The sequence below is a fragment of the Monodelphis domestica genome, chromosome 2 (assembly GCF_027887165.1).
Source record: "Monodelphis domestica isolate mMonDom1 chromosome 2, mMonDom1.pri, whole genome shotgun sequence".
Classification (NCBI taxonomy): Eukaryota; Metazoa; Chordata; class Mammalia; order Didelphimorphia; family Didelphidae; genus Monodelphis; species Monodelphis domestica.
Window position 1 is genome coordinate 7,358,460 of NC_077228.1, and position 14,623 is coordinate 7,373,082.

The following is a 14,623-nucleotide window of genomic DNA, read 5'->3' on the forward strand; positions in this document are numbered from 1 at the left end:
ATGCACATGTTAATGTGGAGCTTCAGAATTTGAAAAGGGCTTCAAACTGTTCCTTATCCCATTGGAGAGACTCGTGAAGCCCTGCCGCCATTTTAAAGAGGAAGGAAGTGAGCTCATAAAATCATATGATATGCCCAGCTCTGATGGATCAGGTGGAAGAATCAACCCAGACCTTCTGAAATCCAGGTTGAGTCTACTATCTACCATGCTGCAATGCCTCTGGAGAAAGAAATGGACCCCTTTCCCAGCTGAGGTTTGGATGTTTGTTTTTCCTTTGCCTGTTTAAATCCAGTTCCTAATGAGACTAAAGCTGAATGAATAATTCTATCCTTTCTGTTTTCATGGCATTCTGACTAAGTGAAGGCATGGAATGGGATGAGACTCGAGGTTCCACTGACATGAGGAATTCTCCCTGAGCTTGCTCCAGTAGAGGCTGGCACCTTCTAATCTGCAAGTGAGGGGCTGAGAGAAGTTGCTCCTTCTGGGAAAGGCTGGGACACCCTGGGCTCCTCTCTCAGTGGCCCAGGTATGCCTGATTTCCAAAGGAGAACAAACAAAGCCAAAGTAGATTTCCTTCTGCATTTCTCTAAGTGAACATAAATCGCCCCCACTTTCTCTTATCTCACCAGACTGAGCTAAATGAAGGAGTTCCACGTACAGTAGCTGCATGATGAAACTCTTCTTCTTCCTTTTTACTTAAGGCTTCAATTGCCACTTTGCTCCTGGGGTCTGGAGGCAGGCGGGCTGCTCCTTACCCAGCGGAGCCCCTAACAAATGAACCTGAACAGGAAGGCTAGCCCGGGCAGCAAGAGCCGGCATCCTCCGCCAGTGCCTTCATGCTCACAAAGAAGGCCTTCCAAGCCTTTGGTCACCTGGTCCTTCTAGAAATGCTGTAAAGAGGGCCCTGCCGATATCGCTGATCCCCATTCTACGGGGCAAGGAAAGAAGGCAACGAGGCCATGTCTGGAAGCAATCGGAAATGCTAGCAGTGAGCTGGGCCCCCACAATAGGAGCAGATACTCCCCAAAGCTACTATGAGGGGTGCTGAGCACAACCAGAAAAACTTTAGGTCGTGGACAAAGTGGCACTTGAGGATAGGAGGGCTTGGGAGAAGCTGCAACCAGAGGGAGACACCGCAAGTCAGTGGAAGAGCTCTGTGTCTCCAGGCAGAGCTGGGGTTCAAGGCTAACCCCTGACATTTACTCTCTGTGGGACCTTGGCTATACCAATTAACCTTTACTTTAAGAAGTGCTTTGGACATATGACAGGGAATGCTCTCCACCAGCCGAGAAAGAACTGTTGGAGTCCTCTTGCCCATCAGTGTATTTAAGTTTTATTTTGGGAGTTTGATTATGTATGAATTTGCTCTTACAACAATGGAAAAAAGTGCCTTAGGGCATCTAGATGACTCAGTGGATTGAAAGCCAGGTGAAGAGATTGAGGTCCTGGGTTCAAATTTGACCTCAGATGCTTCCTAGTCATATGACTCTGTGAAAGTCACTCAACCCCCATTGCCTACTCCTTATTGGTCTTCGGCCTTGGATCCAATACACAGTACTGAGTCTAAGATGGAAGATGGGGGTTAAAAAAATAAAGGACCTTGGAAGCTAAAAGGCTTTGAAGAAAAAAAAATAAAACAAAACAAACCGGGACTGTTGGACTAGATAAATCATTTGAATAAACCTATAGTTAGGTGGCCATGGCAGGGATAGAATTCTCCCAATCCAAAAGGGCTGAGGACATTATTTACTTCAGCTCAGTCTCCAGCACCCAGCATAGGGGGCACAAGACAAATATTCCCATTTCAGAAATTCACCAGAAACCTCCTTCCTGGAACCTCTGGCCTGCCCTCATTCTAAGACATAAAACTGCATTCATCATGGACTCTGAAGTGGTCTTTCTTTCTTTCTTTCTTTGTTTCTTTCTCTCTTTCTCTCTTTTCTTCCTTCCTTCCTTCCTTCCTTCCTTCCTTCCTTCCTTCCTTCCTTCCTTCCTTCCTTCCTTCCTTCCTTCCTTCCTTCCTTCCTTCCCTCCTTCCTTCCTTCCTTCCCTCCTTTCTTTCTTTCTTCCTTCCTTCCTTCCTTCCTTCCTTCCTTCCTTCCTTCCTTCCTTCCTTCCTTCCTTCCTTCCTTCCTTCCTTCCTTCCTTCCTTCCTTCCTTCCCTCCTTCCTTCCTTCCTTCCCTCCTTTCTTTCTTTCTTTCTTTCTTTCTTTCTTTCTTTCTTTCTTTCTTTCTTTCTTTCTTTCTTTCTTTCTTTCTTTCTTTCTTTCTTTCTTTCTTTCTTTCTTTCTTTCTTTCTTTCTTTCTTTCTTTCTTTCTTTCTTTCTTTCTTTTCTTTCTTTCTTTCTTTCTTTCCTCCCTCCCTCCCTCCCTCCCTCCCTCCCTCCCTCGCTCCCTCCCTCGCTCCCTCCCTCGCTCCCTCCCTCCCTCGCTCCCTCCCTCCCTCCCTCCCTCCCTCCTTCCTTCCTTCCAAATTTTCTTTGAAGCAAAGTCATCAGTTTACAGACCACGCGCGAGGCTGCCCTCTGTGTGAAAGCCTGCTGTGTGATTAGTCCTTAGTCCCAGACAGACGGCTGAGCAGCCCCAAGTTCTGGAGGAAGAGTCTCCCTCCGAGCCCCCTGACAACGATCCAGGGCTCAAATGGGCAGCCTGCCCCTGGGAGAGCTTCGGGGACTCCGTTAAGAACGTTCACAGCCCTTGAGCCAAGTGGGTAGGAGAGCGGCCATGCCCGTCACGCTGGAGCTGTCCGCCCCGAAGGCGCTCCGTGGTGAGGACAGAGAGCTGGACTGCAGTTGGCTTTTACCGAAGTCAAGACGACTGAGAAACATCTGGACCACCGATAAAGCGGGATGGGCGAGCCCGCGGTGTATTTAAGTGAACCCGAGCACCAGCTCCACCCGAGGGAAGACTGAAAACCTTCTCCCACGTGGCGCTCCCAGCGCTTTCTGCGCATGCCTGGATGACAAAAGCCGAGCAGCAGGTCCAGGATCCCTTTCCCCCCTCTTATTGCTTTCAAAAAGTGAAGTGAGCCGCCCTTCCCCAAAGTCTGAGGCGCTCCTGAAGGGAGAGCCAAAGGGCTGCCCGAGGGGGATCACGCAGCCACCTGCCAGAGCCTCGGATTCCTCATCTCCAAACTGAAGAGAGGACACTTATTTGTTTGCAGGCTCCCGCAGTGTCAGGCACTATGCAAATGCAGAGTATGACGGCTATTCTAATTGTTAATTAGGAGGCGCTCCATCCTTGTGGTGTGATTGATTGACTGACTTAGCCAAGACACGGTTAGCAATTAACTACAGAACATACTTCATCAAATTGCATTTTGTATTCTGACTCACTTTTTTTTTTTTCAAACCCTCACCTTCCGTTTTGGAGTCAATACTGTGTATGGGTTCCAAGGCAGAAGAGCAGTCAGGACTAGACCATGGGGGTGAAGTGACTTGCCCAGGGTCATACAGCTGGGAGGTATCTGAGGTCAAATTTGATCCCAGGACCTTCTGTCTCTCTGCCTGGTTCTCTCCCCTGAGCCACCCAGCTGCCCCCTCAAATTCACTTTAAAATTAGCCTATCTTGCATGAAGACCAAAAGTTGCATTAAGGAAAGAACTGTGTCTGATGGACATATTTTTCAGTTGGTATACATTCATTAAGTACCTACCATGTGCCAGACACTGTGTGAGGCACTGAAGATGCAAAAGGGCAAGTGAAACAGTCCCTGCCCTCAAGGAGCTCCTATTCTATAATGGGGGGGGGGGGAGAAGCACTCTTGGTCTTAGTTCTTCCTGAATCCACCCCATTGGTGATTGTAGCATCCAAACACCATTTTTTTTTCCTGGGGTCTTAATTCCTTGGGAAAGACAAATCCCACGGCTAACCCAAGGAGGAAGAGAAGATGGCAAACTCTTGTCTCTCTTCTTCTTTCAGGAGCTACCCAAGATGGTAAAAAGAAAAGCTTCCATGCCACTGTAGGGAGAGGGAGCAATACCCTATGGCAGAAAGAGCTAGGTTTAGAATTGGCTTGGCTTCAAATCTCTGTTTTGCTATTTAATATCTGTGTAACTTTCTCCAGTGCTTAGAGTGGTCACACAGTAGGTACTTAATAAATGCTTCTTTTTAAAAAATTCTTACCTTCCATCTTAGAATCAATATTATGTATTGGTTCCAAGGCAGAAGAGTGGTAAGGGCTAGGCCATGGGGGTCAAGTGACTTGCCCAGGGTCACACAGCTAGGAAGTGTCTGAGGTCAGATATGAACCCAGGACCTGGTTCTCAATTCACTGAGCCACCCAGCTTCCCCCTTTTAAATGTTTGTTGATGAATTGATTTCTCCTATCTGGGAGTCTTTTCTTGTCTATAAAATAAGGGCGTTGGATGATATGACCTAAAGAACCCTTTTTGTTCTAAATAGGGTGGTGTTTTAAAGGATTCATGGACTATTATCTAGATGTGCATATAATGTCTATATCTAAATCTATCCATCTCTACTTAGTGCTAGAAAAAAAAAAGTATTCAGAGCACAGGATGTGGCTACAGGTAGAGCTGTAAAGGTAAATATCTGGCACTCTGGAGGGGATATAAGGAAGTCCTGTAAGGAGCCCCCTCTACCAAGGCAGTGCGGTCATCGTTTTGCAATTTAGAGATGTTCTTGGGGATTGACAAAGTCAGTAAGAGGAAGATCTCACACCCAGATTTCCCAAACCCTTTGGCCAGATCCCTCTCCATGATGCTGCTCCCAATATCGCCACAAAAGCACACGGTATCTGCATCTACATTCCATAGCAGGGCTAGATCCCAGTGAAAGCTCATGGTGGAAGAGAGGAGTGTTAAGTAAAAAAAGCAGCATTGAAATAAAATTGTCAAAGTTCATTGTCCCTTGATTCCATGTTCACCGTGACTGTCCTGGTCTCCCTACCACCCTGGATTCATTCATCAATACCTCTCTTTGAAATGATGGAGAGCAGTATATTATGATGAGACTCTTGGTGGATTCAGGTTTAGTATACCAGTTAAGCAGCAATTACTTAGACAGTTGTCTAGACTCAATTCAGCATACTTACACTCCTCTTCGGGTCTCTTCCTAAGTGGAGCGCGCACTTCCTGAATGCCAGGACTTCTCAGAAATTGTGGGGGATTCCTGTGCCTTCTTAGGCTCTCCATCCTAAAAGCAAAACAAAAAACAGGCATCTATTTTTGTTTCCAGCATCTCACAGAATGATGATAATTTTGGAGAAAAGAATTCATAGTATATCAATAATTCAGACACCAAGAATATAAAAGAACCTAGAATTTATTAAAATCTGGGTCACCCAATAGGAAAGTAAAAGATTTCCCCCAGATAATCAGTTAAAAACACTATTTTTGAGGTCTGTGGCTAAGAGTAAAGAAGGATGAAAGGCTACTTATGCTCAGGTAACTCGCTTTTCAAGGTTTCAGGTGAGGTATGGCTTAGTGGCCCAGATTCCATATTGGATGACAGTCAGGAGCCAAGAAAGAGCTCAATGGACTAGGATAATGATTTAAAGCAAATAAGATGGCACCCTCTCTTTGACACTTCAATAGATTGGGAGTTTGGTTTATGTGGATAATCCAGCAAGCGAGTTAGTGGTCCATCCATACCAACCCACCCAGTGTGGCTTTTGTTCGTGGCCTCCTACAGTTTTTGTTTGTCCTTTGCTTTTGAGGAGAATCAATGGCATCACAGGGATGTGTCTTGATTTCTGCATTTGTTGCATTCAAGTGAGGCAAAGTTGCTGCCCAGAGTCCTCAATCTCACTCTCTCTTCCAAAGTCATTGAAGTCAAGGATCAAGAAAAAAGTCAAGATAAGTCGTGATGGTCCAGGATGCAGTGGATGACCTTGGCACTTTGATGTCTGCCCAACTTCTAAACCCTATGTAGCACCAGCTTCAGCCACTTTCTGGGTTTGGGAATAGATTGTTCTCCTCCATCCCTTCCACTAGGAAAACTCTTTACACACTTAGGGTAGACATCCCTCTAACTCACTCACAGGTTTGAGGCCACTGGTTACCCTTAACCTGATTTAACTCATCCGCTGAAATAGCTTTACAGGGGATGTGGCTGGTGTGTATGTTATAGCTTCTTGGAGCCACGAGGGAGAGTTGGGTACCAACAGCCTTGAAAATGGCTCCATGAAGCATCTCACCAAAGGTGTGAGGACTCCCTGAACACTCTGAATACTCCATGCCCTCCTACATCTAGGGATTGACCACTACAAATGGCTTGAGCACCATGCTAGGACCCCTCTATAGTTTTACATTTAATAGCTATAAAGGTGAAGCTCTATACTTGAATGTGATCTGCATGAGGGCAGGAACTCTGTTTTGGTCTTTCTTGGTATCCCCAGTCTTTAGCAGAATCTCTAGCCTATAGAAAGTGCTTAATAAATGTTTGACTTGAATTGGGGTCAAAAATTCAAGTTGTCAAAGAGAGTATGGGAGAAGCATGGCTAGGCCAGTTTATATGGAAAGTTAAAGGTGTTTTAAAGGGTTGCAAGACCAACATGAGGCATCAGTGTAGCCAAGGAAGCTACTTAAATCAAAGGTGGCATTAAGAAAAGCAGAATGTCCAGGAATAGAGAAGTTCCACTGCCATCCACGGAGCACATCTGCAGTGTTATGGTTAGTGGCTATTAAAAATATTTTAATGACTTGGAGAAGCAGGAGGACACCCAGAGGAAAGCAATGAGCCTGGTGACAAGGGACATTGAGACAGTGTAATAAGATAAGTTGAAATAATTGGGGATGCTTAATGTTTAGAGAAGAAACTTCTGAGGTGCAATAATTGATACCTTCAAGTTCGTACAGTGCTGTCATTTGGAATACATACTATCCACATATTTATTTCATTACCGTATAAACTCTGATCGTAGGAAATATTTCATTCATTGTATTTGAACTCCCAGAGCTTAATAGAGTTCCTGCTAGGTTTAATGTGCTTAAGAAACAATTTGTTGATTTGTTAGAACAGGGGTCAAGCTTGTTTCTGTGTGGCCTCAGAGGGCAGAACTAGGAGCAATGGGTGGAAGGTGGAGAGGGAGAGATTTAGGATCGATGACAGGAAAACATGGTGATAATTAGAATTGTCCAAAAGTGGAATGAGATTCCTGGAGGGGCAGTGGGTTCCCTCTCTGAGGAGGTCTGCAAACAGGCTTTATAGCCAACTAAACACTATTGTAAAGGGGGCAATTGATCATGTGCTAGTTGGACAAGATGACTTCTGAGATTCCCTTCAATTCTGGAATTCAATTATACAAGGTTACTTACTTCTTGTCAAAGTGTCTAGGGGATAATTGACCTAACCTGCCTCTGGAATTCTCATTTTCTAGTGAAAATCTAGTGCCACCAGACAAGAATCAGTTATAATGCAGCAAATATATTTTAGTTCAATGTCATTTAGTGATATTCATTATGTGTTTAGGGTTTTATATTTTTTATATAACTTAGGCTTTATATTCTCGAAATGCATTTAACTGGTGTCAGAAGTATGAAAGATGGTCAAAGCCTGTTCCTTCTTTGTTTCTTTCCTTCTTCCTTTCATTTCTTACTTTCTTCATTCATTTCTTCCTTCCTTCTTTTTCCTCCCTCTCCCTCGCTACAATTCTCTTCCTTCCTTCCTTCCTTCCTTCCTTCCTTCCTTCCTTCCTTCCTTCCTTCCTTCCTTCCTTCCTTCCTTCCTTCCTTCCTTCCTTCCTTCCTTCCTTCCTTCCTTCCTTCCTTCCCTCCTTCCTTCTTTCCTTCCTTCCTTCCTATCAGCAGTTAAAAAGAAAAGCAAAAGGACTATCACCTCATTTTTTCTAGACATTCTGCCTTTCTTTCAGTTAGAATCTCATCTTCCCCAGGAAGCCTTTCCTAACCTCTCTTAATTCTAGGGACTTCCTTCTTTTGTTTGCTTCCCATTTATACCATACACAACATGCTTGTATGTTGCCTGATTGCATGTTACGTGAGGGCAGGGACCAAATTTTGACTCTTTGTATCCGTTGCTTTATACAGTGTCTGGCAAATACTGGATACTTAATAAATGTTTGTTGGTTGACTGACGACTGTGCTTTGCATATTAATTTAGGGGAAGAGAAGAAGTGTTTCAAGCGAGAGGGAAAGATCATGACCACTTATAAGATCATTGGTTAAGAGCTAGAAGATTCCTTAAAGACCATCTAGTTCAATTGTCTCATTTTAGAAAGAGGAAACTAAGGCATGGCCAAGAGCTTGAGTGACTTCTTGTACTTTAACAGCTAGTATTGGCACAGCTAGTGAGGGGTCCAGAGACAGCAAGACCTGGTTTGAAACTTGATCTCAGATACTTCTTAACTGTGTGACCCTGAGCCAATCACCTAACCTCTCCTTCAGTCTCAGTTCCCTCATCTGTAACATGGTGATAATAATAGCATCTACTCCCAGGGTTTTTTTACGAATGGAGATAATGTTTGTAAAGTACTTTGGTAACCTTAAATCGAATATAAATGCTAGAAATTTTGATTAGCTATTAGAAAATATCTCACTCAGAATTTGAATCCAGGTCTTCCTTACTTCAATATCAGTGACTTATTTACCAAACCATGCACAAAGGATCAAGGAGAGGTGACAGTCCTTTCTCTAATGGACTGATTCACAGTGAACCTTTGGCTCTGGCTCTTATAAACCCAAAGAAGGAAGGCAGGGGAATAACAAATGCCTTGAATACCATTGAAAACTGACTGTCTTTTGCTCTGCTACATGGGCTGGTGTAGGTAATACTTAAGTCAGATTCTCCAATTATGCACAGTATACCCTGGGAGCAAGCAGGCAGGTTTGAAAGGTGAATAACTCTTCGGAGCTATCAAATTATCATTGTGTAAGTTATTGTTTCAGGTTGTATTAATTAGTAGATTACATTAAGCCCTTGTATCCCCCAAAGTAATTAATTCACCTAGAATAGGACAATGTGACCAAAAATGTCATGTCATGTTTTGTTTTTCTTCCTAGCGGGTGATTCTCTCAACTCCCCTCTCTCTGTAAATTTGTTCTTTCTCTGTTTTTCCTTGTTTTCTTCTTTGTCTCTTTTCCCTTATGTCTCCTTGCCTTCCTTCTTTCCATTAATTTCTCTCTCTGTCTCTCTCTGTCTCTGTCTCTTTCTTTCTGTCTCTCTGTCTCTTCTCTCTCTTCTTTCTTCTCTCTCTCTTTCCTCTCTCTCTCTCTTTCTGTCTCTCTGTCTCTGTCTCTGTCTTCTGTCTGTCTGTCTGTCTGTCTGTCTCTCTTTCTGTCTCTCCTCTGTCTCTCTTCTTTCTTCTTTCTCTCTCTGTCTGTCTGTCTCTGTCTGTCTCTGTCTCTCTCTCTGTCTCTCTCTTTCTGTCTCTCTGTCTCTGTCCTCTCTCTCTGTCTCTCTCTTTCTGTTTCTCTGTTTTTGTCTCTGTCCTCTCTCTCTCTCTCTCTCTCTCTCTCTCTCTCTCTCTCTCTCTCTCTCTCTCTCTCTCTCTCTCTCTCTCTCTCCCTTCTTCCCCTCCCTTCTTCCCTCCCTGCTTCTCTCTGTGTCTGTCTCACATTGTCTCTCTTTCTGCCTTCCATTAGCCCCCAAGTTCTCCTTTTATCTCCTTCATATGAGTTTTATTTCTCACCATATGTGACCAGGTTGACTCTCCTGCTGGAGCACATAGTGGCTGGCATACAGTGGTCCAAGGTTGCACTCTAATATCTCCCACAAAGGGACTGTCACTACTTTCCCTTTGAATGCCTACCCCCAATGGGGCCTACTTCACCAGGGGGAATGCAGCCATTGAGGTCATGAGTACCAAGGGTCCTTTCTCCCCCAACCCCATCCCTCTATGTGACTCCTCCTCATAGAGAATGAGCAGCACCCTGGCATTTGAAGCTCACTCTTCCAGACCCCAATCCATCTCTTTCCACATACTATGTGGGTTGGTGTGTAGCACCCCACTCTGTAATTGGGAAATGGGATCCAGTCCTTGACTGAAGACCTCCAATGGAAGGGAATCCACTAACTCAGAAAGTAAACTCTTCCAATCTGGGAGAGCTCATTGCTAGAGGAGTTTTTTTCCTTTCTATAGCACTTGAATTTGCTTCCCTAATGTTCAGCTCATTACATCAAGTTCTGCCTTTCAGGACCAAAGAGTCTCTTCCATGTGACAGCTTTTCAAATTATTGATGACAATTACCATTCCCCTGCGAGTCTTCTCTTCTTCAGGCTCCCCATCCCAAGTTCCTTCAATAACTATTAAGAGCTACCATTTATGTGGAGCTTTACAGTTTGCCAAGCATATAACAAATATTATCTCAGTTGATCCTCACAAAGACCCTGGGAGGTAGATTCTATTATTTACATCATTTAACAGACAAGGAAACAGAACTAGATAGAAGTGAAGTGACTTGTCCAAGGTCACATAGCTAGTAGGCATCTGAGGCTTGATTCAAACTCAGGTCTTTGTGACTCCATGTCCTTTTCTCTATCCACTGAGTCTCTTGACCACATTTGAACCACAGAGACTATCTTGACCCTTCATCATTACAGATAATAATGATAATAAGAGCACTTCTATTTATATAGTGATTGCTATGTGACAGACACTGAGCTTTGGGGGACATTATCCAACTTATCAATATTTTTCCCTAAAATTTGGTGCCCAGGCCTGAACAAAACAGTCCAGATGTTGTCTGACAAGGGCTAGGTACAGAGGGACCATCTTCTCCCTTGCCTGGAATTGGGCTTCTCTTAATGAAGTCCAAGCTTACATTGTCTTTGTTAGTTTCTGCATCTCACTAGGATCCCAAGCTGCTTGCATAATGGGCTTATACAATCTCATCTCTTTAATACCAATATTCTCCTTGTGTTATATGGTTGCAAATAATGGAACATGATCATGAAATTATTAAAATTGCATTTAACCAAAGGGCAAGGCAGGTGTAAAGAGACTGTGGCATAATTTCCTTGATGCCTTGCACGTGGGAATAAGCATAACGGCCATTTCCAGGGATGTCTGGGATTGGAAGGGGAGGTGAGTAAGTAATAACAGATGGAGAGGCCAAGTGGAGCACTGAGATCTGGGAACAATTAAAGGCACCAGGCAAAGGACTGCAGAATATTGAGTAGGTGAATTAGAGAGTTCCTGCAGATAGACACAGATAAGACTGACACGGGCTGATGAGGTGTTATGGGGTTCTATGTGATTCTGCCTGGTAGAGAGAGGACAGGTTACATCATGAATCCATGGAGAGAGCCATGCATGCTGAGTTAAGACAGATATTTTAACTTCATTGAAATTCTTTCAAGAAATTCACTATCATACTGTTTGCTAATAGAATAAGAGGTTTGCTTTTTTACATGGTCCTGTAGTGCTTTCTGAGTCATGAAGGAAAGAGTAAATTGCATTAGCCTTAGTTGTAGTTTTGTGATTTTTCTTACATTCCATTTCTTTGAAAATTGGCCGACCCTGTGCGATATGTGCGTTTGTCAGCTCTGCTAATCAGAATGGTTGTTGGCAAGATAACAGACTTGCTGTATTTATTGGACATGGAAGATGTGGGGATTTTACATTTGCATTTTATTTCAAATAAGCCCCTTACATGAAAGTCCTGGGGCAGCGTTATTCTCCTCGGTGTTGTTAACTCTTTCCATTTCTACATGCAAATGTATCGTTTTCTGCCCATGAATGGGTCAAACTGGGCATCACTGGTTTACAGTGGTATCACTATGGAAGGCAACATCAATAGAGCCCTGGATCACGAGTCAGATAATGAGGATTTGTATAATGGTTCAGCTCTCTACTGCTGGACCTGAAGCACGACACTGAGCACTCCCAAGTCCCACATCCCTCATCTATTGCAGCCTGCTTTGGAGACTCGATCCTATCTATGTCTTATAGAAACTGGTCAATAGAATGTCTAGATACAGTTATCTGTACCATATTAAAAAGAAAGTTAAGGGGGGCAGCTGCGTAGCTCAGTGGATTGAGAGCCAGGCCTAGAGATGGGAGGTCCTAGGTTCAAATCTGGCCTCAGACACTTCCCAGCTGTGTGACCCTGGGCAAGTCACTTGGCCCCCATTGCCTAGCCCTTACCACTCTTCTGCCTTGGAGCCAATACACAGTATTGCCTCCAAGACAGAAGGTAAGGGTTAAAAAAAAAAGAAAGAAAGTTAAGGAGGAGAGACAGAGACAGAGAAACACAGACATAGAGATAGAGACAGACACACAGAGACAGAGATAGAGAGACAGAGAAATAGAGTCAGAGAGAGACAGAGGATGGGGCAGACTATTGGGCAATTTCTAACTTAGAAAAAATCTACAAGTCTATTGAAATGTACATAATGATAGTGGAATCCTTAATTCTCCTCAATATGGAAATTACATGTAACAGTTATTTGTGATTTGAAAGAGGCAATGATTACCTCTCCAAGGTCTGAGTGAGCCTGTCATGACACTAAGCCAAAGGGACTTCCTAACCTCTATCAGTTAAGGAGAAAACGTGATAAAAAGGCTGTTCGGTACTTCATTTTCTACCCAACGGGCAGTCTCCTGTATAAGTCTAGAGCTGTTGAGTAATGCCTATGTCTCTGTTCATTCCTGCTTCTAGTGGACGAGGCACGTGGAACACAGAAAATTTCTGACTAATGGACAAGCTATTGGTTTCCTTGTCAGAAGAGAATAGAAATAACAGATTGGTCCTGTTCTCCTCCCAACCAGAAGGAAAAAACAGTGAGGTCAAGAGAAAGATGAAGACTCCTAAGTCTTGATACCCCATCTACGATTTCTGATCTTGTCAGGTTATATGTCTGGTCCTGTTGCTTCTAATTCAACCAAGAACCAGGAATAGTCATCTCTACTCTTTTGAGCTTCTATATCATATACTTATACATCTTCTTATACTTCAGTCAATCAATAAACTTATGAAGGACCTACTATGCACCAGGCACTGTGCTAAGTGCTCAATTCTGCCATTCAGTTAGTGGAAGTTTCCCCCTTTTCAAGGAAGGGATCAGTTTTGAATAAATGTGGTCATATCAATTACATATTAGTGTCTTACCTTCATTGGGTCTCATTCTACAGTCTCTACTGACTTGATTTCATTTTCATTGCTTTTTGATGGTCTCTGAAGTGATATTGCTTATAATAACCTATCTTCTTTGCTAATATTGTACAAATGGCCTTGTATCCTAGATCAGAGATGTCAAATAGGAAGCTATTCACTAGGGGCCTCAACAAGATTAAAATATAATTGGGAAATATTTAACAAAATAAAAAGAGACTCAAAAATAGATAATGTTATTAGGTGGTATCTTCCTCATATAAGGTTTAGTGGCCTTGTTTCTATTTGAGTTGGATACCGTTGCTCTAGATCACTAATGTTCTTGGCTACCATATTTGTTTTACAAAGTAGTCAAGCATTTACTGCCTGAGGCAGTTTCTGGGATCTTTTTTTTGTTTTTCATTGTGATGACAATTTTACATCATTTAAAACACTAAGAGAGAGTCATAATCTGAGTGATTCAGAACCTTCCACCATTCTTCTTGTAAAAGACATTTGTTATTTTTATCTGTAAAGCTTTTTAGGCACGGAAAATATTGGTATCTTCAATTTTATAATCCCATAGCATGTTTTCCAGTGTATTTTTTGTTTATTGTCTCTGTATGTATCAAAAAATTTTCAAGTATGGATTGTCTTGCCTTGAATAAGTTTGTCCCATTCTTCTTTGAGCTTCATATCACTTTATCCCCTGCCATGGATGTGAGAGTTTAAGAAAACTGTCGATTTCTTCATGGTGGTCAATGGGTCAATATGAAGAATTCTAGCACAAAGAGATAAAGTGTGCCATGCAATCACTGACTTAGGGCTGCTAAGGATCTTGGAGCAAATGAATATAGCACCATTATTTCAAAGAACAGAAAACTAAGGCACATATCTTAGATCCCTTACATTCTTTCTTAGGGTCACTAATAAGTATCTGAGACAGGAATTGAACTGAAACTCTTCTGACTCTAAGTCCAATTCCATATTCATGCCACCAAAGGCAAAAGAAAATGCCTTCGAGGATCACCAAAAGATTTCAAATGCTAACAGAAGTACCTGTTTGACTGCCAAGGAGAGAAGGAGGCATGCAAATCACCCCAACCAGCATCAGAAATCAGTGGGATGACTCAGGAGCAAATGGGCTGTTAAGTGCACAAGGCAAAGGTGTAGACTATTTTTCTGTTACGAATCTCTACAGTGAAAACTTATAAAATTGGCTGAGGACTAGGTGCAAGTCAAGCATCATATTCAAATACTATTCAATTTTCCAAGCTTTTATTAAGAACTTACTCTTTGGGGACAGCTGGGTGACCCAATGGATAGAGAGCCAGGTCTAGAGATGGGAGGTCCCAGGTTCAAATTTGTCCTTAGACACACCAGCTGTGTGATCCTGGACAAGTCACTTAATCCCCATTGCCTAGCCTTACTGCTCTTCTGCCTTGGAACCAATAAATAGTATATGGGATCATGTGAAATGTTTCTTCATATTAGTCATTTTGTGGAAGAAAATTCAACTGAAAAAACTCCCCCAAATGAAGAAAGTGAAGTATGTAAGCTGCTTCAGGCTGCATTTGGACTCCTTCAGTTCCTTCTCTAAAGGCAGATGGCATT

The 14,623-nt window shown here is 42.9% G+C and overlaps 1 protein-coding gene across 3 annotated transcripts in view; it reads right to left on the reverse strand.

The window, feature by feature from the left end:
• Positions 1 to 14,623, reverse strand: part of LRRC7 (leucine rich repeat containing 7) — a 572,907-nt gene that overhangs the window by 416,211 nt on the left and 142,073 nt on the right. For all 3 annotated transcript variants that reach the window (XM_056814946.1, XM_056814945.1, XM_056814947.1), the window contains exon 2: positions 5,053 to 5,153. In XM_056814946.1, coding sequence (XP_056670924.1) covers positions 5,053 to 5,153 — 101 coding nt within the window. The remainder of the gene's footprint in view (positions 1 to 5,052; positions 5,154 to 14,623) is intronic.